Here is a 26166-nt window from a genome sequence, read left to right on the forward strand (position 1 = left end):
CAGAGGAATACCAGATGAAATGTGGAGTAAGACAGGGGGGGCTGACTTCTCCGAACCTATTCAACTTGTACATAAATGGGCTGATGGAGGAGCTCGGTAGCACTGGTGTCGGCTGTTCAGTAGATGGTTGTTTTGTTAATAACATAAGTTATGCAGACGATATGGCGCTGTTGGGCCCCTCAATCAGCGCTCTTAAAGTACTTCTCAATGTATGTGAAAGGTATGCCGAGGCCCATGGGCTCAGATACAATGTTAAAAAGAGTGAGCTGTTGGTGTTCAAATCAGGTTCCAAAACCTATGCGACGCCACCAGTCACTCTAAACGGAACTGAACTGAAAAAGTGACCAAGTTCAAGTATCAGGGTCACTGGGTCACGGAAAATTTATCGGATGACGTCGACTTGGAGAGGGAACGCAGGGCACTGGCGGTACGGTGTAACATGCTGGCCCGTAGGTTTGCACGATGCTCTCATGAGGTGAAAATCACCCTCTTTAAAACTTTTTGCCAGACACTATACACGTGCAACCTGTGGAGCGATTACACAAAAAAAGCCTACAGTGCCCTACGAGTCCAATTCAACAATGCCCTAAGGGGACTGATGGGGTTGCCTCGATACTGTAGTGCCTCTGGGATGTTCACGGACGGTAGAATCGACGGTTTCCAGGCCATCATTCGGAAAAGAGTGGCTTCCCTGCTGGCCAGAGTGAGGGGCAGTACCAACAGTCTTCTTAGAGTGATAGCAGAGAGGATGGACAGCCCAATCCTTAAACATTGGATGTCCATTCATGTAAACGAAAATGAAAATTTTGCATTCTACTAACATAGTTATTTAAGTTCCTACTAACATTATATGGACATGTAGTCTGAAATAAATTCTTTCATTTCATTTCATTTCATAATGATGTTTTTTTTCCGCCTGTTAATAGATTAGCTTACTCTGTGATATTTACATTACTGTTCTGTATTGTCATTGTAATTATTTAAGTGCAATAAAGAACATTTCATTTATTCATTATTTCTTCCGCAAGTTCTTATATAATTTGAGTCCACCGACTTATTTATTCTTTTCTATAATATTTATAATGAAGCATTCTCCGTTCCTTACTAGATAGTTTTAAACCTTTAGTTTGATAACCTTTGGTTTTCATTTAATACTTATTTTGATGGGAATACGAGGAAAGCAACGTCGTTGTGGTTACACTGATTAGATTTCTTATTGTTGGCCAGTGTAGTGTACAAAACTGCCAACGGCACATGCTACTAGGGCAAAGTACCGTATATTTTCATAATTCGATAATTAAGATTCAAACACGCATTCAGCAATGCCGTCGTTACAAAAGCATTATGCAGGGTTATTTGTACTAACAACTTCTCAGGACTTTATTAATAACACCATAAACAACATTTCCATGACTTTTACAAAACATAATAAATTTGCAAAAAATAAACTTTCAAGTTTTTATTGTAAGTACTGTCTGACACTTTAGATTGTATTTGCTAGTAATGTAGTTAGTTCAAATGTACAAGCGTCCACCCCCGCTCCTGCGTTTTGCATCGAACCGCATAAAGCTATGACTGTGTAGAGCGATTTAAATATCTTTATTTTTGTACGTATGTAAAATTTATGAATTATTGAAAGTCATGGAACAACAGTTGCTGTTTATGATGTTACTAATATTAGTAAGCTCAAATCACAAACAACCTCCCAAGACTATATAGTCCTGCCATTTTTTTTACAAAACATTCCGTACGACCATTCAGATATGCGCGCTTGCGCCGACGTCGGCGCACTCAGCGGTAGACACTTTATCGCGTAACCTTGAGCGAGTGCCCGGCATGGAGCCCCGTATCATTAGAGTAAGAGGAGAAATTAGGTTTCATAATCAACGGTGCCCACCTGTGATAAGTTTTGACGTTTACATATTTAACAGTCCTGCACACATACGGTTACAATAAATTAAGCATTGTCACACTTATTGTAAATCCGCCAATTGTTCCGAATATTGGTTCCATATTTTATTGTGTTCGTTTACAGTTAAAACAGACACATTAAAACTGTCTAGGGATTATGCACGTTTTTGCTGAAAATCAGATTTTTTAAATATTTTTTTAAGCCCCAACGGTCTTTTGGTCAATTTCATAATTAAAAAAATAAGTAACTAAATAAATAATTTCATTAATTTACATAGATATTTTTATTTAAATTTAATGGGGTAATTAAATATTAAAAAAATACCTCGATCCCACTTTTGATGTGTAAGTAAGCATACTTAATACTACTGTGTAAAGTTGTCCTACTGCCTTACCAATACCCTGTTCTGATATTGATCATAGAGCACAAGGTACTGATTACATTTTACAGTTCCCCACGCGCCATGTGCGTCCTAATTACAGGCACTGCCAGCCATCGGCTCATAGCTGCCATTCAATAACGATCGCCACGGAAACTCATTTTTTTGCCCTTGTTTATGTTTACATTCTCGATACTTCTTAATATGTGCACAGAGTCAATAGGAACAAATTTTTACCTCCTTTGAACACTACGTCAACTTAATTTTTGGACCTGTTCTGTTGTTATTATATTTTTTTTCAACCAAACTCCTGAGAGAAATAAATGAAGGCCATACAAATATTTCTCCCGGGAATCGAATCCGGAACCTCTGCGTGGCAGATCTACATGGTAACAGTTCCACCACCGAAGCAGTTTGAAGAACACTATTTTGTATCAGTTATTACAACTAACAACGGAAACATTAGCATGTGAATGATCAGAGAATATTATCAAGTTTGACACTTTGAATTTTGACCGTTCTTATGGCAAACGGCAGAGTTGAACTTCAACAAGTTTTACAAAGAAATTGTGCGGCTGTCGTGTCATTTTGTAATAAATGTCGTATTGTTCGCGAAATGTGTACTTGTAAGCGTAAACCAAGAAAAATAAACCATACGGAGATCCCCTTATGTGCGATATGTCGACCTTTTTGCAGAAGGAAGCTTTGAAATGATGCGACTCTTTTGATTCACGCAATTGATGCTCCACTGAAATGCGCTGCGCGAGGCAACAGATGAAGGCGGGGAATTTCATGTAAAAGGAACTATCAGTTTTTTTAATATATATATATATATATATATATATATATATAAAACATAAGTGCGCATTTGACCTCCATCTCACCTGATGGAAATAAATAAATAAATAAATAAATAATAACGCACACACTCAACATAGCCCCGCACTAGGGAAACCCTGTGTCGCGGGTGCCATGGACACACACATAGACAACCACAAATTACACCCAAACTCACGAGAGAAATAAATGTAGGCCATACAAATATTTCTCCCGGCCCGGGAATCGAACCCGGGGACCTCTGCGTGGCAGTCCGGTATGGTAACCGTTCGGCCACGGAGGCAGTTGTGACGACAGGAAAGTGACGATGCGGTCGACGATAAAGCATGCACACCTAAATAATGCAACTCTCGCCTTACTCTCGCCGAAAAGGCCCAAGTTATAACGTTCAGGGAACAAGTCTGCAGGCAGGGAATTCCACTCCATAGCCGTTGGCGTCCCAATCTGCTAACTAGTATCGCCACACCCGTCTCATACTACTAGGGCCCTGATCAGGTGGGGAGTATACGGGTACAGGTTTCACCAGACAATGGTCGGAAGTACCCAGTGGGGCCTCCACAACCACAGAGTAGCGGTCTGGATCAGTTGTTAACAGAAGGTCCAAGCAATTAGCCGTATCAGACTAAACATCTGGGATCCTGGTAGCGCCACTGACAAGCTGGGAAATGGGAAATGGAAAAAAAGGGCTTAGCGTTAACGCAAGTTTACGCGTCTCTCTCCCAGCGTGATCGGTCATTTGGTACGGGAACAACCATTCGTGATGTGGAGGTTCTTGAGACGCTTGACGATGACACAGATGTCATCGCGAACGTACAGACAGACGCACGAGGTATGTACCTGTGCTCTAAAGTATACCCGGGGTAGCTGAGGTACGCTGCGTCAGTCGGACATCTGATCTGCGTGTCGGTGAGGAACAGCAGCTGCGGTTTGTCGGTTTCAAGGTGGTAGTGGACCGAATCGAGATTTGAGTGCAGACCTCGGATACCTATTAGTGAGGTGCACTTTTAGTGAGAGGACGTGCAACTGCTGTGTAAACTTTTTTCCTTTTCTGTAACTTTCCATGTTTTGAGAAGTGAATAGGCAGGAGGAAGGCAGTTGAACGAGGCATTGTGTCGCGTTCAATTATTTTTTTTTTACGGGGCGGAATCTTTATTAATACCCCTGAGCCCAGGGAGATTCAGGGGTTATGTGGGGACTTTCGCTCCAGACCGGAGGGCCTACCCCACAAAATCCCCCCGGGTTTACCTCCCGCCGGTTGAGTCGGCGCCTTGGGGTCGGTGCACATTCACCACAACGCCGCCCGGCCGCCCTGGCTTACCCTGGCTTCCGCGCCAACGAAGGGGCAGGTCAGTTGTCCTCCGACCCGCCCCCAAGACGAGTGAGGCCGTGCAATGCAGAAACTCGATGTTTCCAACCCACTGCCTCTGCTTGAGAAGCTGTGTGTAAAATCATTAGGCCACCACCATTGAACTATTTAATGGCCACCACGGTTTTTTAAATCCTTTCCGGTGAAAAATGCTTTGCAGCTGAAACACGGATACAGTAAAAAAAATAGAATTTAGTGGCATTTTTTAAGGTGAACACCCGCCTGCGGTACCATTAAAATAACACAAAATAAGCTTATATAAATAAGTCTTAAGTTCGTTACTTACGGCACTCCATAAAGTTAGAACAGAAAATAGATTCCCTACTGTGTTTGCTGGCGCCGCGGCGGTCGCCCGCGCCGCGGCTGCCTAGAACAATGCCTTTGTGGTATTCACCCTTTCAGCTCTGTGAGGCTCTGACTTTGAAATAATAAACTTGATGTTTTTCTGTTCATATGGTATATTTTAACAAAAAAATAGGTACTTTTAAAGACTTTGAACATTATTACAAAAGAGATAACAATCATATTACATTGATAAGATTTAAATATAAGTTCGAGTCACTACTCCTTTAAATATTCTGGATCTTGAAAAATATCCAAACAGCAGTTTTTCATAGATATCTCGTTGTAAAGCCGACGCATTTTTACCAGGGCATTATAAAAGGAAGTGTTATTCTTATACGTTTGCTAGGTATTCGGGGATTACGCCTTATCCAGATATTTATTTTACTTAAAAGGTAAGAAGAGTCAATCTCGCCATGAAGAATCTCATGCTGGTATATTTTTCATTCTGAACTCGAATTCCGCCTGTTTACTTTGTAAATGTAATAAATGGTAATAATATGGCAAAAAATATAAGTATTTACATAGCAAACATAGCAGTAATGTGAGCATTAACTACGTTACGTTTTTGAAGGGTAAAACTACAGGCATATACTTGTCAACTCCCGTGGTCTTTGTTATTTAAAAATCTGCGTGCCTCTGCAACTGGTACTTATTTATTCGTTTCCATATTGCACATGTAACATTAAAAAATATTTACAATAAAATTTAGTACGGTACATGACCCAATCAGGGTATAGGAAGAAGATTAAAAGTATTAATATAGAAATTTTATTATGTATTAAAATAAATCTGTACCATCGACCGTTTCTGTATATTTCTAATTTAGGTTAAGGGAGAATATGGTCCTGTACTCTCGTTCGCCGTCCGAAACATTTAATCGTGCGCCTTATGGTAAACTATACGCCTGCCCATAACAGTTGCAGTGCCACTCAGAGCTTTAAATCGCAAAGAACGGAGGGGCACTGTCACGGCTCAAGTCACCCTGAGATATAAGTTGACATGTCTCATGGGACTGTAATTTCGTAAAAGGAAGGACCCTTCAAACTGAAACACAGTAATGCCGACGTTACTGCTTGGCGGCGACAGTACTTCCTTGGACGAACACAAGGAGCTGTTTGCTACTAAAACTTTCTCCACTCGTATCCGATTGTTGTTTTGGACCTGACCTCTTAAAGAATACACTTTATCTAGCTGATATCTGTATGCCAAGGGCGGCGTTTATATTAACACCCTCCACAGCCCCTCGATAAATTTTCTAATTTATTCTACCACCATCCACCCTTTCAATATGATCAAACAGTCGCAGCATATACCCTCATATAAATACGTATACATGTGAACACTATATTGTACCACAAGAATAAACGATATATGTTACCAACAGTTTCAAAATTAAATGTGAGTACAAAGGCGAGCCCTTTGAGGGATTTCTTCAAATCAACCTTTAAACAACTGAAGAGGATATTTTAATTCCTGGTTTGGCAATAAAAATAGCCTCAGTCATATTGTGTGCGATCCACCGAAAGCATTTTTCACACGCAAATGTTTGTGTAGTATTGATTGTATTCGACTCATGCCTATGCCTAAAGATGCCCGAATCTCATGTCATGTAGCATGCCTGTCTGTTTTGATCATACAGCGCACAGCATCGATGTTTTTGTTGTTCACAGCATTGGACGGGCGACCATCACGAAATTCGTCACTGAGATTCACACGACCGCGTTTGAATTCTGCAAACCAGCTATAAATAGTCGTCTTGTATGGTGCTTCATCGCCTAAAACGGTCTTTGTAATTTAACAGCTCAGCGGAGCTTCGCTCGGCTGAGTTGTTAAATTACACTTAAAGTCGTAGAAAATCATACTACGAAAATTTTCACAAGTTAAATCCATGGTGATGTAGGCAACTAATTTCTAAAATAACGCCACAATGTAAAAACAAGTAACAATCAGATGAAACAAACTGTAGCCTACAGACAAAGAGTTCCATTTTCAAATGTTGTAATTACTTTTTAAATATTGTTTATGTAAGGGCCAATTCCGGCAACTAATAGTGCGCCCTATATACCATCAAGAATCAGCTAATGTTTCTGATTCCAACGGTATATATAACTCAATATGACTCTAAAGTGTCGCTTATCCCATTTTGCCTTTCAAGCGTATACAGAGACTTTTAAATGGGACAGTATGGGAAATATGAAACCATAAAAGATACAAGGAAACTGTCTTTAGAACCGTTAAGTATTTTTTTGTGAAAACAATTATAGCAAAGTCAATTTTTTACTCAAACATGATGTATCCACAAAAATAAATAAAAGTGATCAAATTTTTTTTTAGACTAATAGACTCAGTTTGAGCGAGCACGCGCGAGCTCGCGCGAGCTTGCGCGATATTATATGAGACATCGTGAATCGTGTTTCCGTTGCAGAGTTAATAAAGAGTCTATGTAGGCAGCAATACGGTTCAATGTTACATCAACAAATAATTCAAATCTCGTCTCGCCCATCCTCGTCAATCCCGACCATTTCAACCGAAGATGCGCTAGGAGAGAATTGATATTTTGCCATAGAAGTTTTAAAAATCGTCTCGCCTCGCCGGTGGAAATACACCCTAAGACAGTTTTCTTGTCTCTTCTATAGTTTCAGATTTCCCCATACTGTCCCATTTAAAAGAAACACTCTGTGTATTCAATAATTACACAAATAAATAAATTACTTATATCAAATGTACATAATATGAATGTATAAAGTATAAATAAATAAATGATGATACACTTATACATATAAAATTGTTTTATATTATAGATTTTAAAGTAAAAAGTCTCTTTGTTTTTTAAGTCAAAGTTTCCAACTATACCACAAACTTTTTAAAATTTACATGAAGAAATACACTCAAATGGCTAACTTACAAAATTAAAAATTGCGTACCCGAAAATAACGGAAAGTCGAATTAAGGTTGCCTCACATTGCCACGGCCGTTTGCTGCAGCTTCGTTTTCATTTGTTGTTAAATGAAGTGTTGCCTTATCTTGTAGAAAATAAAGTTAGCCCGGCGGCGGCAATATGACACAACCCTTATTCTTTGTGAATTTTAGAAATGCTGCAAACAAAGTTTGCCGATGCTTTTGGCCATTTCTATTTCAAGATGTGGCATCAAGCTGTAACTGAAACTGAACGGTAACTTGACGCTAATCTAAACAGTAACTTAAACGCAGTACATGGAACAGTTAAAAGACAGCATTATCATAGCAGCAGTCTCGTGTATTATTCAAAAGTCGACATTACCATAAGTTGGGCTCCAACTATACTCCAGCCATCCGACATACGAAAGGGGGGAAGGGAGCGTCGGCTTTAAGTGCTCCGTGTGTACTTTATACACCGTCGAGACTATAATTACGTAACGATTTTGCACAGTATCATTTATTCACCTCTATCATTGAATTGACTTCATGGTACTAGAATAATGTAACAGTACTCACTGACTCTACGCTACAAAGGCGAAGGAATATATTCGTATAGTGGTGAAACCTACATGTTGGAGAAATGTTACAAAAATCTTGTAAAATTTGTGAAATCCCCTGCCAATGGTCTAGACACTGACATTGGAAGTGATCCAAAAATTTTGCTAAAAGATTAAATTTCTATCCTAAGGTTGCTTGGACGAAATGAGTACATAGCAATAAGGCCGCTGGTTGCAAATTAACTTATATTTTTTTACGTACAATAACAAATTACTCCAAGTTATCATCCAAGGTAAAATCGCTAGAAAACGAAATGTTGGTTGAAGGCGGCACTCCTGGTTGAAAAATTTGAGGGAATGGTTCAGATGCAGTACCACCTGGTTCTTTAGAGCGGCAGCCTTTGTCAGAATTACCATGATGGTATCCAACCTCCGATGGGAAAGATACTAGAAGAAAAAGAACAAATATTTAATTCGTTCATTCATTTACGAGTATTTTCAGGAATATAATCTTTATAAACTTAAGTCTTGAAACTAAATGAACTCCCTGTTTATTATCTAAGAGAAAAATGCCATGTTGCCAATCTTCTCCAATCCGAACAAAAAAGAATAAAACCCTGATAAGTATTATATCGATAGCAAAATTTAATAACCGAACTGCCCATAAAAAAACACTTACCGAAACCCCTCAACGTGGCATGTGAGACGCTGCGCGGCAGATCTGCGCTTTCATAATGTCCAGAGGTTTAAAGTCGTAAAAATTTACGGCCTGCGTTCGGTTATGGTCACGAGTGTTATTTGCGGCGACGTTGTAAACTTGACCGTTACCACATGGTCCTGCTGGGTGCTCCCACTGGTAGGAGCACGAGGACTACCACGATTATCAAACTTACATGCGCATTGAGTACCGGTTCTCAAAATCATAAGTTTGGTATTCTTTTGGACGAAAAAACGAGCCCTCTCACGATGAGTTACTACTAGCCTCCTATTGGCGAACGGAGAAAGCTACAAAAACAATGTCTATAAGAGAAAGTGATAAGAAAAGGTAGAAATTGTACTGTATTGCAAGAGAAATTCAAAGTGCACTTTAGAGTATCTATCGGCCGACAATTCAGTCAGGTCTCCAATCAGCTTGCAAGTGCGCACATTACAACGATTCGACATCGGCCGATAAATAAGTTTGTTGGACTGCTCTTGCCTCTCATCACCTTCAAACTGATTTGTCGGCACACTGTCGGCCGACTGCTAAACAATATGGCGCTCTTCAACGCGTACACATTTGCGATTTTTTTGTTCTGCCGATGCACCCAATACATTCAGTTTCTTTTCTTAACCCTTTTCCTACGTTTGCTGATCAGCGTACTCATCACCAACCAGGCTGTTTAGTTGACCGAGTGTGCACGCTAGCAGCCCAACCCAACTCGGTTATCGGTGATATGATGTATCTGTAGTGTGCTGAAAACGCAAATTTTACTTTCTGAAACCAACATTAAGCAATTACGATACGACTAAATTGATGTTACTTTCCCCATCTAGCACATAATATAGGTATATATATAACCTATGTCATTTTAACTAGTAAATAGTTCACCTACTGCCAGTAGATGGCATTGTATTGGAAATAGTAATATTGGTGACAAATAAAAAAAAGGTGACGCTATTTATAATTCACATCTATTGATCGGGCAATAGTAACAATAATAGATATAATAGCAACATAGGTGTAATCTGGTGGAAGTGTTAAATTACTTTCTGCCTAAGAGAAGTTTGCCTTTATTTTACGTTTATTTTATCTATTTGTGCACCGTAATTAGGAAATACACCGTTACGCAGCTACTCAAAATACAGACTATTTGATTCCGGCATTGATGTAACTGAGGAAACAGGTAATTTTTTTGCGAATGCAGAAATGTCGTTGTAAGTAACTTTTGACCGAATTCCGAATTCGTATTTTATACAACATTTAGAAAATTGACAACATACAAGTCATTTAAATGACATTAATAAATGATGTTGATGTTGTGGTGATTAATGAAAAAGTAAGGCAACTTAGTGTACATACTAAATACTTAACACAACCAAAAGATAATGAAAACGCAATTATCATTACGCTCATTTTTCTCTCGGCCAGATGCAACGAAGAACGTTAAGGAAACTATTAATTATCCTCGGGACGGTAATGAAGATAAATCCACTAATGAGAGACCACACTGCGACTACGACGCCACGCACTCGCCACTGCGCACTGGCGTCGGTTGCACTAACTTTAGACTAATGACTGGGTATTGTTGAACACACATTAAAAATACTATAACGTACAGTAACATTACAATAATCAATATTCCTAATTAATATGAATGATAACTAACATTATAGATGTACGTTATGCTTAAATGCTAAAACTAACACGTATATAAATAAAACAGTGGCCGACAATTTCTTTTAAAACAAATCGATTTGTCTTCTCCCCTGTTACTGTTGTTATTATTAAAAAATAAGTGCGCATTTGACCTCCATCTCAATTGATGGAAAGTGGCGATGAGGTTGATGATGGAAGTGCCTATTCACTCTCGCCTTGAAAAGGTCCAAGTTGTAACGTTCAGGGAACAAGTCTGCAGTATGGTTTCAACTATTTCGAGTTTTGAAAGAACTCCAAAGTCACTAAAGTTTTCTGCTACCCAAAATTCCATTACGACAAAGAATATCACCTTGTATATAAACTCAACCGCAGAAAGGATAAATAAAAATGCTGTTCGGACCATAGCACGTTAATAGTTGGGAGTCCTTAGTTGCATTTCAAGGGTTGCCTTTGTTGCCTCCCATTGTTTTTTGTAGTGATCTGTGTACCGTGTAGCCATATCATTGAGGACCTTATACAGGTTCTCAATGATATTGGTTTTTCTTTAGGTTGGTGGTTTTTCTTTAAAAGATATCTCTCTTGGAAGTTTAAGGGAACCGACAAGGTCAGCAAGCATCTGTTTGCTATGAACGGCTATCTTAAGCGATCCGGCAACTTTTTGTCGATCAGCGCGCTAATCGCCCTTAACTACTACTTACTAATGTATGTGTGTCTGTTTTCATGTACGACGCATGACGCGAATGAAGCTTCATACATGACATCGTATTTTAATTTGGTCGAGTATTACATATTTGACAGTGATTGTTTCGGACGGACGTCGACCTGATACTCCCGTGGGTACCAGTTGTGTACTCGCCAACAAATAGACTTATTGTGTATATTAATATATATTTTATTACATAACTTCCATTTATATCTTTCTCTCTTGTCCATCGTACCTTACCGTACCTTTATATTTAAAAAGTAATTTTCTTCGGCCTATCTATAGGCTACAAATTTTATTTTGTTTCATTCTACGTTTTTGTCCGCTTATAAATTGAAAGGGTTAACAACAAACTCGAGTGTGTGCGCAACCCATCTCGGGACTGCGCAACAAATTAAATCGGTGTTAGTAAAGCAGTGTGTGTCAACGGGCCACTGGACTCACTGGGCTCGCTTGCCTCGTAGGACCAACGATAATTAATCTCAGCCTGACGCTTGACTATGACGCGCTTACAAAGGCCCGGCGAGGCGACTCTCGTCACTCTGCCACTCGTTTGTTACAACGAACTTTTAAAGGACAGCTCTATGACATGCTAATGGAGATGCACTTTTTACTTAATAGACATTATAATTAGTTTTAAAATGAGTTGTTCGGACTCATCTAAATGATATATTGGCATTTAACAGTGAGAGAAAGAGACGTGCTTACAAATATATAATTTTAAAAAGTCATTACTATCATATTGTTTGCTACGACCTTAAAATGTCATTGTTTCTTTTTTAACAATACAGCAGTGACGATTCGTTACATCGACTGTGAATTATTGTTAAAATATTGACCAAAAACATTTTTTACTCCCCAATATAATATATACAATAAACTTACAAGTATTATAAAACGTTAAACCTAAAATCTATAACTCTGCGGGTCAAGACGTGGTGTCAGTTAAGACAATGTATATATAACCTTTTATGTAAAATAGACGCACTCATGTTAGCGGCGATGTGGGCGACAATGTTACGCATTTGTGAAAATGAATATTTATTTACTCTTGAAAAGACCTAAATTGCAGCTTTCAGGAAACAACTGGAAGTGTATTCCATTCCTTTGCCAAACGCATCAGGGATAACGCACAGTGCTACGTGCGAATAGGTTGTAAGGTTTAACAACCCATTATACGGATACGGATAACTAGAAAGCCTATTTCTAGTTATCCGAAAACTGATTGAAAATAACATATTTACATTAAAAAAGGAACTGTAACTAACGCCAACATGGTAAAATTGGTTAGACTTCAAAAAAAGTTTGTTGAAAACAAAAATATTATTTTGTATGCCCGACAGCACTAAATAGGAAATATTAAAAATTGTTTATTTTTGTGTCATTGCCAGTATCTAAATAACACGAAAAAGATGCCTGTTTTTGTTAACTTATAGCATAGATTATATAGTATTGATTTCATTCATATCTTTGGAATAGTCTCTGAAACTTGTGATATTTGACTTATATTAGATATCTTTCTCAAAAAGTATAATCTTGTCTTTGTGTATTTTCAATAGGTTTCAATAATTCGCATCTGGATAATTATTATTGTAAATAAATTGCTGGTGTGTACTGTGAACGTTATTAAAGTTTATCGACCTTACATTGTACATTATTAAAAATGATGTAACATTACAGAGTGGACAGCCAGACATTTTTTGCTTTACGGCGAAATGGTAACGTGGTTGCATAGGCTGTGAGATGCGTGAGCGTGAGGTAGCGGACGCGGTGCAATTCATAACAAATTTAGACATATCTCTTTTAGAAATAAAAACTGATTTTTCCATGCTATCGCAAATTATCATTTGTGATTTTATTTTATTGGGAGAAGTTTATTTAATCGTGTTCGGGGCCCCATAGTTCACTACCGGTAACTTCTGTTTACATTATCAATTAAAAACCCAAGTTGAATTCGTGTTTTCTTCCGTGTGGTTGAAATACTTCCGAAGGTCTATTTTGGGTCTCACTCGTCTCACTTCACCTTAAAGTCTTTAAGTGTCAAATGTATGTAGGTATATGTGTATATTATTTTGTAAACTAACAAAAATTACCTTTGACAGACTTTTGCGAGCATCGTGAATCAAATCAACTACTATACACTGTAAACTTAAGGCAGGCCTAATAACTCGTCTCCAGATAATATCGTCTCCTTGGAGAAGATCATTAAAAGTTTACCAAAAAATATGTTCGAAAAAATAACATCAAAATATTATAATATCGTATTTGAGTTTCATGCATTCCCCTGGGAGTAGTTACGAGAAATGGAGCGCCATAATTTCGCCGGTTAATACTTACATCTTGCTGTGTATTGGTAGTAAACAATGCGAAATGTTAGTACTGCTTGCTCTGCACGTGGATGGTTACTTATTAATCTCAATATGCCTTTGTTTCGAGGTAAATATTACCTTTTAGAAATCCACGGCAATTTACGTTAGAGTATTAGAATTTGGAAGATATATCATTGCCTTGATACTTTATATCTTTATAATAATGTACATGTATATAAATGTCAAATTATTAGATCTTTCATTACGCTGTCTGTGTGATTAATTCAGTATTCCTTAACCCGTGTCGTAGAAATCGTGTGAAAAGATACAGCTAAATGTGTCTACTTGATTGCAGCTAACGTACGCCGAATAAGTGTACGTAGTCCTTGTATGAAATTTTTATAATTCGGTATTGTACAGATTGTAATCAGCGCACACGCTACATACTCGTCGCTCGGCGAGATTATCCATCCCACTATCCATCCATCCAATTACGGCGCTAATGCGTGATTAGCATCTAACGGCCTGCTTACATTACATGCCATTACCTACTCCCACCCCCGTTCATATTATCAGCACTCCCAGAAAGTGAGAGATGTGCGAGTCATTTACAAAATTTGGAATTAGTAAAAGTCAACTACAAGAAACAAGTTTATTAGTTTTAATCATTAAAAGACCTCGAACTACACAGGTGACATTTGAAAGAACAATTGAAATAAAAATAATTGTCATTATTATTGAATGACGACAGCCACAATTTGCTTACAAGTGGCTTCCATATTATGAAGCTTTGGACTAGCAATTGCACCTACGAATCACGATCAACGTGGTCTGACTTCAATGATCTTAGACACCTCTTTTCAAATGAAATATATTCTTGTTTGTATAATGTCTATACCCGTAATAAAAAGCTAATTCACCAATAAACACAAGCACACTAGCTCCGTACATTAAACCTATGAAAATAAAAGCTCCAAACAAATGTTGAATGCCGAGTGGAACTATTGTGCTTGCCCCTTCCACGTTTCCTCGCCGAAGCAACAATTCCTCGTTCCATTTATCTATAAGACCGTTTTCTGACACGCTCCGAATAATCGAGTTGAATCTTTGCAACATCGGAAACCATTTTCTAGACAAAAGAACTACTCCGTATTTGTACAAATTGTCGCTTTCCGGAAAGCAATATATCAACGGCGCACCCTTTCCAAGTTTTTGATCCTGGTAAACGGCTTGTCTCCTCGACGAAACTACGGCGAAATTCCTTTCCAAAGCAGTCCGATGGATCCCTTCAACGAAAGACGTCGAGTTATATTTGCGATACAAATAAAACGAGCTTGCGTTATTAATCTCAAAATGGGATCGGTAAATCTCCCTCCCTCCCAACGGAATTCTAGACTGAATAAGATCCGCCTCGCTACTGATCTGTTTTTCGAATCGTGGGTGCATTAGGAAACTGCGTAAAAACGATTCGTAGGATATCCCCAAATTGATACTAAAGAACAGCCACCCCAATATCAAGATACGAAACGTTGTGCTTTTCGGCTCAAATGACGCCCCCCAACCCAACAACATACTGAACGTCATTAACAGAGAATTTGTGGGCCATGTCGTCACTTTACGGTCTTGCTCTTTGTAATAGAAGTAATGGAACACCAAACCCATTACTATGAGGCTTATTAACGTGGCGACCCAAGTAGACCATTGAAAAATAATGACCAAGTTATCCCAAGTCGACGCCTGTCCAGCTTTGGGAACACACCACGTCATCTCATCTTGCGTGTAACTCACAGTCGGATCAAACCATTTACGAAGGGTCCTAGTAACTTCAATGTTGCCTATAACTAGGTCAACCGAATCATTCCTCAGAGCGCCGAAGGCCTCCGTCGCTGTTCCATTCGGATAAATGATTCCCCAGCCCTCAGGTGTCTCTGACATCCGTATAATAAGACTCATGTTTGTAAATTGACTTATGATTTTAACAAGACTTATCTCACCACCTTTATGAAATTCATAAGTGTCATCAAAACTTGTATTCATTAACTTTCCTATCGGCGGCATTACGTAAGGCTCTGAAACTATAGCGAACACAATCAAAGAACAACCTTTCATATCTAATGGATATACCTCTCTGTGAGGTTCTATCTGGTGTATTTTATTGTCTCTGCACCTATCTAAAATGTAAACAGAATCACATTTGCCTCCGCAATTGGTATTGCTGTAGGGACTCCACGTATACGCAACCACTTGGTTATCTAGTGGCGAATGTATGAATATTATACTTTTAAGGAGCTTGTACTCTCGCAACTCATTAATAAAAGACACTACTATCTCTTGTTCATCCTCATCTACACGTAACTGGTAGAAAACGACGGCTTTAGCTAATGGATTCCACGTAGGCAATTTATTTAGCTGTAGTATATTTCTCCTGAGTTCTGATTTTTCTTCTAAAATCAGCATATAATTTTTAGCTTTCTCCGGAAAATGGGATGCGTTAGCGTGACGATAAAAGGAGTCTTTTACCATAACGGAATACTTGATGCCGCCGTGGATGGTTTGCAAAAGTAGTCTTTGTGTAGTGGAAACGTAAGAGTTGATGTTTATTATCACTATGCTTCCACTTAGTGCTTGTTTTTCGACGAAATATTTAGCGGAGAGTTTTAAAACACACTCAGCGGTTTTTGCTACTTGGTCGGAATTGCCAGCTGTCATTAGTAGCGGATTCCCGCTTACTATATTAAACAAAAGTAAATGTAGCGAAAGCGGACAAAGCCAAATCTTAGCACACATCTTGACGATCATTTTCAGACTGACGTAACGAACGAAGGTACATTTAACGTAATGTCAAGAAAATGAAAGATGATTGAAGGTTGCGATAACAATCTTGAACTTTTACCGTGATAGCTGACATTATGATAAATTGTTCTTTAAGAAGTAATTTTACCCCTGAATATTTTTCCCTGAACTTTAAAACGTTATTGTCGAAGGATAAAGTTCAACTATTAGAACACTTAATGATATATTTAGTGGCAATGTTCGAAAATATAGTCTGTTCCAATCCATTGTACGAGAAAAATAAATAAATCACTCAATAAATGGAGTCCGTAACACTTTCACGAATATTTCGAAGATTTCGACTTGATATCTCATCACTTTTTCTAGCAATATTCGTTTGAATAACATATTAATATCGTATTTGGAAAGTATTAGTCCAAAAGTGAGGTTATTTTCAAATATAGATTTGCAAATAGTCTATGGTTGCATAGTGCTATAAGAAAATAAATCATTCAGTTCGTTCAATTAGTTTTTGTAATCGATTAGTTAATTGAAAGTTTCAATCGCAATTAAACGAATATCTAAGTGTAAGGACTTGAAGCAGGATTTAAAATTAAAATTTCGGAAATTTAAAATTTGCTTTTACAGGTTGCGTAAGAAAAACCACTAGCAGTTATTCCAACTGATTCAATTAAACTAATCGATTAATTCAACTAATTAATTGAATTGTAGGTGGCAGTACAATTGGCCATCACTAAATCCGTCTATGGTCGGGACAGTGGTCTGTTTGTTTACTTTTCTTGTGCAATGGATTGAAACGATGTATAGTTAAATTGTAAAACAAACCATTTTAAAGGCTACCTCATCACTGAAAAGAAAATGGAAGTTTTCATAATAAAACAAGCAGATGTCATGTATTTCACATAATATATTATTATTTCAAAAACTGTCGCTTTTACACAAAACGAAACTTGGTCCGACCGCAGCCGAGTATTTAACAACTTTAGTTTATCAGGAAACTAAACAACCGATTGTGTGAACGCTGTCTATAGATACATTATCGTTTCCATAACATTTAAAAATAATAATATCAATACAGGTTGGAAAAGAATGTTCCGCAAAAGACATATAAAATAATTGTTTTATTGAATAAAACTAAATGCTTGTAATACCTCATTTTTTTATAAGAAGCTGCATCTATAAACTTTACAATTACTGTTTTTGAAAGTCCAAATTTCGGTACAAATAATTAACTACATTAACGTTTCATTTATTACTAAAATTGACAAACAAACAAATTTCCGACTAACATTTTGTGCCGTAAAACGAGTGTGATATTCACCGTATGGTACCACTTAATTACATTATCATAATAATTGTTAACTATTTACAATAAATGCAACTTCAAATACCTAGAACCTGTGCTTCATAACAATCTATATAAATATGTTTCTCGTCTTACATTAAAGCTAAGTAAAGTTTCGCTTAATCGGAAAGAGGAAAACGGGACGGTGGATGTATTCTCTAAATGTAAAAATATAAGCTTTTTATTAAATTATTACGAGAGAAAACTGCATGCAATATAATAAATATCTACAAGGGAAATTTCGAGCCGTTTCGTCAGTCAGTCAATTCATAGTTTTTATAAGGTTCACCATAATATAGGTCAAAGTCAAAGGCAAAGAATCATTTATTCCATAGGTAAAATAAATTTACACTTGAAAATGTCACATTTAAGCTACTGCTCGCTGCTGCTAGGAACAGTGGATTGTACCTCGTAACGATATATTTAGTGGACCAAAGTCGAATCCTTGTAGAACGCCCAATTTATTAGTTAATTAAAATCAGCCAACTTTCCAGTGTTTCTAATTTACAGTATTGACTCAATATCTTGGCTGCGAATAATTATCAAAATGAACCATCAGCAATATTTAACATTCATTGAACTCACTTTTATTCACACAGATCAATACAATCGGAGGCTACGTAGAGATCGTCGTCGAATTTTAGTATTTGTAAATAGCGTCCATTAGGCCTCTAGATTTTTAAAAACTTATTTGAGAGGAAATTGAGCAAGGATGGAGGGAGACAAACAAAAGTCATCTACAGTTCATACCAAATCTACAAGCTCATCCGATTACGCTTCCTACGATAATGTACATCCTTCGAGCTTCTAATTCCAAGCGATATTAACCTTGATTATGTCCATGTCCTAACCTTACTACTCGCTGTTCTCTCTAAAAATATTGTATAAGATCTAATAAATATAGGAAAGAGATATTGAAAAAGTATAGTAGTCTTCAATAGAACGATATGCTTCAATTTCGTGTTGGCAGCCCAAACGCCTTATCGTGGTACTTTTGGAATAGATCAATGTTTGGTTTGGCTCGATCGCAAGTTTAGGCGACTTTGATGATTTCATCTAATTCATACAGGGCTAATTAGAAACTTGTCAATCGTGAAACTAAATATTAAGAAAACAGCCGTTAGAGTATATAAATGAAGTCGCCCAAACTTAAACCTAGCCGTTAGTGAAAATTGCCTACAACCAAACTACTTTAGTCTTAGTGTAAGTTAAACTATCAAAGGCAAGTAGATAGAAAAGTGACCTCGCGAACCAGCCGAACTCATTCGAAATAAGTCTAGAATAAGGCTGTAATAAAAAAAAACTATACAAAGTAGTAAATGCAATTCCCGAATTCAGTAGTCGGAAGCGTCACATACTTTCAAATTGATCGTCCAAAATTGCACAATCCGATCGCACAAGTGATTCCTTGTAACGTTACAATAATAATTAATATTTACAATATCTAAACACTTGCGTATCAGTCAGTTGTCGTCTTACTTTATCGTCCTAGCATTAAAGCAACTTACAACGTTCTTACAGTCAACAATTGTCATTCCGCGCTCGCGTCCCCGACCGCCAGATCGAACTCGCGAGGCGACCGGAGGCTGGAACAACTACGGGGTCGGCGCTGGACCTTCGAGCGCGACGGTGCGATATGTGAGGCCTAGACGTACCACTCCTTGATGCCGTCCCGCTTGACGGGCTGCGTGGGGCCGGGCGCGGCGCCGGCGCGCGCCAGCGGCAGCGGCTGCAGGTTGCGCGCCGCGCCCGCGCCCGCGCCCGCCGCGCCGCTCTGGTAGCTGGAGTGCGCCTGCGCGGGGCAGAACAGACTCAGTCATGGTGCCGGCGGAGGAGGCTGCTGCGACGCAGCGAAAATGTTTCGCGGCTACTACATGCGTCAGGCCTGCTAATTAGTGCTAGATGAAGTTGGAAGGCGTGAATTTCTAAATATAATAATTGCAGACTTGGGTCTTGCTTTGCTCAAAATAGAGAAATGGAGGTGCACGCATTCGCTTTAAACACGGTTTTACATATAAAACTATCGATTCTACTGCCAAATTTAGTGTTACAAACACTATTGAAAGCTGTGCAGTTGAACTAAAAGATCATAACTTTATAGTTATATGTATATTACACAGAGTTCCCAAATATTAATCCAAAATGTTTTGAAATTTTTTATAACAAACTGCATGATATACTGACCGAAGTATGCCACCGAACAACCAAAAATACAATATACGGTGGTTTGAATGTAAATAGTCTAGAGCTTTCCAAATTATGTCTACAATTTTAAACAGTACAGGATTTTAATTTCAAATTCGCATTAAATGTATCAACCTAGTCCCAGTCCCAGTATCGGTACTTGTATTGACAATGTTATACATAATATTAATGGTGGGAGGTGGAAGTAGTTGAATTTGCGTTATCTGATCATACACCACAATTTGCGAGACGCCCTGTTGAAAAATTCGTTAAATTATTGGTTTAAGATGAGACAACTGTCTAGAAAATATGTTAAAATTTAGAGAATGTCCGAGCAAACTCAACTCAAGAACAGCCAGTAATAACGCTTTTAAAATCATTAATGCTTTCTATGCCATCTTCATACTTTTCTATCAATTGTGTTTGCCTGTAATAATAGGTAGAAATTTGGCTAAAGAAAAACCAAGATGGCTGTCACGTTGAGTAAGATTTGTGCTGTAAAAAGAAAAAGGATATATTATGGATATGAAAAAAAAGCAATAAGAATAAAACTGCATGCATGCATAAAATTTTTTCTACAAAACTGAATAATCAAAATAATAAACAAACAAATATAATATAATAAGATGTCAAAATAAAAAATAAATTTCCAAACAAACAAACGCAGAGCTACGTGAAAAATAATAAATAATAGTAAACGAAAAGTACCCCATGATACTACGTCTGCTCTACAAATTATTAACATATTCTAAAATAATGACTGAAAATTCTCAAAACTATAGAAGAAGCGCAACAAAATTCGAATGTAAAAAATGAAAATAAATGTAATTATTCTTCATGTAAATAATTTTTTATGAAACATACAGTCGCTCAAGACTATTTAATATAGCACGATACGATGACATATTACAAAAATATTAAAATATGTAGCTGATATAATTTATTCTATCCTTACAGACATAAATAATACGTGCATTAAAGAGGGATAATTTTCAGAAAAAATAAAAATAACAGTTATAGAAACGATCTAAACAAAAGGCAATAAACAACTTACGGAATGATAAAGTAAATATAGACTTGTAACTCTATTGCCAGGTTTCTCTAGTGTTTGAGAAAACTATTTATGACAATTTATACAGTTACTTTGAGAATTCAATGAATTTTTTTTGTAAAGAACAAAGAGATTTCAGAAAAAACAATTCAAATAATTTAGCAACATACGACTTGTTAGAAAAAAGTACATGAAAGAATGGATAACGGATTATCGGCACTTGCTATATATAACAAAAGCTTTTGACTACGTAAACCTTTATTCATATGGTACGTACAATGGACAACACGCATAACATGATAAAACTTATTTAAAATGTGGGACTCCATTGACCATAGATTTAGTATAATGCCATTGACAAAAATAAAAACCAATATTATAACGATAACGGAAATGGAATATAAGTCTGATTTTAAAATATATGGAATATAAAGTATGCACTGTATGAAGTGCCGCAGGGTAGCATTTTGGGGCCCTTATTCTTCCTAATATATATTAATAATATTATGTCAGCACATTGGAGATGCAGACATAACAAAGTTCCTTCATTATCAAATAACCTGGAAAACACAATTAGAGAGTATTTCCAGTAAACTCGACATTTATGCATAGGAACGTGCTTAGCAAAATTGTACATAGAACTTGAGTCTTCAAGCATACCCTGCTTATTTTATTTAAAAAAAAACATGTTGGACTTGGTTCAATGAGTTTATAATATACCTTCAATATGTTTGTATGCCTAATGTTTGGCCGGACACAGTGAAACTGTACTTATTTCGTACATTTCAACTTCCATACAACCTGTGTTTTCACAATGTATTGTGATTACGAGGTAGACTCAGTGCCGCGGGAGCAGCCTCGAATTCGAGGCCGGCGGGGACGTACCTGGTTGCCGAGCAGCGCGGCGCTAGCGCCCTGCTGGTAGCTCTTGTCCTCCGTCACCTTGTACGAGGGGTCCAGCTTGAACACGATGTACTTGAGTACGATGATCACGATCAGGATTATCGCTATCAGCACGGACGCCACTATGCCTGCGATTGCGGTGGACAATGTTACTCGATTGCGTCCAGTCCAACGTGGACGGGGAGAAATTTGAGCTTGACCGAACTTGTGTTGCTTTAACTTCTTATCCTATAGACGGCATACACTACAGTATTGTAGACCAAATCTCGGCCACGCCGACCGCGTTACAAGGAGCCGCCATTAAATCCTCCTTGCTTTAACAGAACATAGTATAGCAGTATCACCGTTTTCTAATATTATATAAGTAGGCAATACTGTCACTAAAGTACTAGCCAAATTACTGTCCAAATATGTCATTTTAAAAACCAATCAAGCTCGTAAGTGGCAGAATAATTGCAATAGTACATACTTATCTAAAACGTGAAAAGTACACGAAAATATTTTTTTTAGAATGAACTAAAGTTTTACATACCGACAATAGTGGCAAAGAACTCTGATTCGGGCGGCACAACTCTATTATCCGTCGACTTCGGATAATAATACTTCGTAGTGATTTCATTTTCGTTAAATCCGTTATAATCGGGATGTAACCGTCCTGGTATTCTATCGTGTTCTTCGATACCGTACGTTGGCGTCTGTTCAATGTCGTTGCGATCGATTTCGTAGTCTCGTATGTTATGGTGGTCTTCTTCTGTCGTGTGCAAATCGGGCTCTTCTGGTGTATGGTGTCCCGTGAGAGTCGGCGTATGGTGGCTCGGATAAGTGTGAGCTGAAAAGATGTTTACAACGTCAATTAATTAAGAGAATTTGCTCTAAAACCGTGTATCCGGGACTACTGTTCTATATCTCCTGGTTTTTATCTTCCGCGCTGTTTAAACATACTCATCACGTGCTATTATAACTATTGCCCGTAATTTTCCAAGGTAATCTTTATAAAGATCCACGTACATAAATTATTATTATTTTCAGCTGTTAGACTGTAATTTCGTAGTGTACCTTCAAACATTTCAATTTATAATTAATTCATCGAGTATATAACCAGAAATGGAAACGAAATGTCATTTAATTCGTTTGAAAACTATTCTGCCATATCATTACGGTGACAACTGCGATCCGATTGGCCAGTCCGAATTGTTTCATTTCAAATCGACCAGTGTAACTTGAGCTTATAATATATTATATTATATATATTACAATGGACGAAAATTTACATATTTAATATTTAATTACCGATGAAATGTGATTCCCTTTTGTTTTGTAATTGGATATTTCGCTGGTTTTCTCACACCACTGAATGGGACAGCCCCCATAGTTAGAGATATTATCTCTACTGCAATAAATACAGAATATTTTTGGAATATACGGAGACGTACACACAGGTTAGTTGTTGGAGCTGTACTATTTCAGCTTTATAATTTGTGATTTCAGTGCAAACGATAGATAATATTCAAAAGTGATATAAGTCCCATTTTTCTGGTGAGTTGCCAGGGATAGATGATCCTTATTTCGTCTATATTTCTAGTTACATACTCGACGTTTAAATTAGATAATACGGAATATGAAGAGCATATACCAGGCGTAAAATTATTATTTCCTTAAAAATAAAACGATGTCTGATACTATTTTTCGGTAATTTTGTAGTTCCCAAATAAACACCACGTTTCTACCTCTATTTTTGTTAACTGCCTCGGTGGCGGAACGGTTAACACACTGGTCTGCCGCGCAGAGGTTCCGGATTCAATTTCCGGGTCGGAAGAAATATTGATTGATCCTTGTGAATTTGGGTGTAATTTGTGGTCGTGTGTGTGTGTGTCCACGGCACTCGCGACACAGGGTTTCCCTAGTGCGGGGCTATGTTGAGTGCGCGTTATTTGTTTATTATTATCATTGAATGAATTCGAAAGTCTGGCACCGCACAAAGGGCGAGCGTTCCGCTCAATCCGTATTGGGGCTGACTCACAGTCGGTGGCGGTGGTCTCCCGCGGCGAGCTGTCGGCGGTGCCGGAGCGGAAGTCGCCGTGGTCGGGCAGCGTCGTGTGCCGCTCCGTGGCGCGCGCGCCGGCCGTGGCCGCGGCCGTGGACGCCTCCAGCGAGCCCAGGCCGTGCTCCGTGGACGGCGACGACGCGGTGGGCGACGTCATGCTGCGGGTGCTGGACGCGCCGGGCCCGGACCTGCGCCGACGCGTGCGTGTACTCGCGAGGCCGCGGAGCCCGTCGCTCGGGTTTCACGAATTTGGAGTATGTTACGTTTCGCTTGATTGTCCGATCTTATTGCATTAAATTACTGTGAAGTACTGTTATTTCGTTTTCATTACGGTTGCTCGTAATGGTATGATTGCACGCTAGCTAACTTGACTCTAATGCCCCAAATAAAACCCTCGGGTCTATTTTCTTCCCATTACAGACATGGTCGGTAAGAAGTTTCTTTTTTAATTTGTCACGATACACTTCCTTACATAGGTCAGGTTCAAATTCAAGCAAGGAGATTGCTAAATTCAAAATAAAAATATTCGCTTAAAATGTTACCCAAATAGAAATTTAATTGCATTCAGCCACATAATACTTAAATACATATTGTTCAGAATTTTTTGAATTGATTTTAATTGTTTTCTATTTAGGAATTAAGTATTTTTTTATAATCTATCGTGGTTGTATGCATCTTTGCTTTTTACAGTAATTTGATTTGTATCATCTATGGAGGAACACCTAAAAAAAATTCACCATTTCTAAAATCCATATTGCTGTGTTGTGACCATATGTATTCATACAAAAAATAAGTATTGTATTTATTTCCTCGCAAATGTGACGAAAATTAGTGTGTGTATCACAGACGGTAAAAAAAATACAAAACTCAAAATATTGCAGCCCTGAGTCTTCGGCTTCGGGCTTCTAATAGACTTTCGTTTGTCAATCTGTATTAACTGTCCTTGGTGCGTCCACATTGTTAGTCATAGGACGCCTTATTCCCGAGCACAGGTCGCCTCAAAAGAGACGCTTTGGGATTTAAATTTGTAGTGTAGCGGGACTTACGATTTACGAAGTCCCCAAGTCACTTCAGGCGTTCTACGACGAGCAGGTCTCCTAGCGGCGCCCCGAGCCGTCGAAGGGGCGGCGACGAATGAACACTCGCGGCAAAAGCAAAGGAGGCGCGAGACACTCACGCGGTGGAGGGCCGGTCGGGCTCCGTGACGCGGTCGCCGCCGGCGCCGGAGCCCTCGACGCAGTCCTCGTCGTCGCACGGCTTGGTCATCTTGCCGCTGGGCCGCGCGCCGGGGCGGCCGGGCGGCCGGCGCGTGGCCGGCACGTACACGGGCGTGATGAGGTCGTCGCCGCCCGCGCGCTCGGGCAGCACGCAGGCGTCCTCGTCGTCGTCGCGGCAGCCCGAGCCGGCGCCCGAGAAGACCAGCTCGTCGGCGGCGCCGGCGCCGTAGCCCGAGGGCGGCGTCTGCTGCATGCGGTTGAGGTCGCGCTCCAGCGGCGCCGCGGCCCGGCGGGCGTCGCCGCGCACCGACGCCGCGGGGTCGCCGGCCGCCGCCGCGTCCAGCACGCGCACGCCGTCCACCACCACGCCGGCCAGCACGCCGCTGAAGGGGCGCGCGCCGCCCGCCGCGCCGCCCAGCGCCACGGCCGCCATGCCGTTGAAGATGGTGGACTGCTGCCCCGCCAGCGGCTGGCGCAGGTTCACGGCGTAGTTGTCCAGCTGCAGCGCGGCGCGGCTGCCGTTGCGCGTGAAGCGCGCCACGTGGTAGGCGCCGTCGTCCACGCGCGCCGCCTCGTCGCCCAGCGGGTGGTCGCCGCCGCCCACGTTGTACACCATGAACAGGTTGCCGCGGATCTGAGTCACGGGCGGGTGCCGTTGTAGGTCGCTCCTCGTCGGAACTCGCGCGGAAATAAACTCGCAACTTTCACTGCGACTAGCGGGCGTCGTGTATCCGGAAACCTGACTTTTTCTATACGTAGTCGTCGATTTCTCCATCAAATGTAAACCGATTTTTAAATTGTTTTTGTCTAGATAGCCCGCATGTCTAGATAGAATCGCACAAAAACCGAAGGAATCCTCAAATTTTATAGATATATACAGTGTATTTATTAAACTGTTACATTGAAAGGTTCTCGGACAGACGTGGACTTACATGCCTATATTTACTAAAAATGGAAAAATAAA

At 39.2% G+C, this 26166-nt stretch overlaps 2 protein-coding genes across 3 annotated transcripts in view; both read right to left on the reverse strand.

Annotated features, from left to right (window-relative positions):
• Positions 1-11079: 11079 nt before the first annotated feature.
• Positions 11080-16452, reverse strand: LOC113228869. The gene is made up of 3 exons (XM_026462290.1): positions 16206-16452; positions 14564-15740; positions 11080-11110 (listed from the first exon to the last, which is right to left on the reverse strand). Exons 1-3 carry the CDS (start codon positions 16450-16452, stop codon positions 11080-11082), a joined length of 1455 nt encoding a protein of 484 aa, XP_026318075.1.
• A 976-nt stretch (positions 16453-17428) lies between these two features.
• LOC113228851 (neurexin-1a-like) overlaps positions 17429-26166 on the reverse strand; it is an 84853-nt gene continuing 76115 nt past the window's right edge. For both annotated transcript variants that reach the window (XM_026462267.1, XM_026462266.1), the window contains exons 15-19: positions 25163-25836; positions 23962-24173; positions 22474-22770; positions 21924-22069; positions 17429-19595 (exon numbers count right to left, since the gene is read on the reverse strand). In XM_026462267.1, the coding sequence (XP_026318052.1) occupies positions 19449-19595; positions 21924-22069; positions 22474-22770; positions 23962-24173; positions 25163-25836 (1476 nt within the window). In that variant the 3' untranslated portion in view covers positions 17429-19448. The remainder of the gene's footprint in view (positions 19596-21923; positions 22070-22473; positions 22771-23961; positions 24174-25162; positions 25837-26166) is intronic.

Source organism: Hyposmocoma kahamanoa, unplaced genomic scaffold (genome assembly GCF_003589595.1).
Source record: "Hyposmocoma kahamanoa isolate Upper Pololo Valley unplaced genomic scaffold, ASM358959v1 245, whole genome shotgun sequence".
Taxonomy (NCBI): Eukaryota; Metazoa; Arthropoda; class Insecta; order Lepidoptera; family Cosmopterigidae; genus Hyposmocoma; species Hyposmocoma kahamanoa.

What these genes read in the sequence shown, in the direction of transcription:
- LOC113228869 (XM_026462290.1), bottom strand. Translation starts at nt 16,452, where the DNA reads ATGTGTGCTAAGATTTGGCTTTGTCCGCTTTCGCTACATTTACTTTTG. An exon ending in TTTGCAAACCATCCACGGCG is followed by an intron (nt 15,741 to 16,205) that starts GCATCAAGTATT and finishes TGTTCGCTATAG; the next exon opens with TTTCAGAGCCTTACGTAATG. An exon ending in GAATTAGCTTTTTATTACGG is followed by an intron (nt 11,111 to 14,563) that starts GTATAGACATTA and finishes AAACAATGGGAG; the next exon opens with GCAACAAAGGCAACCCTTGA.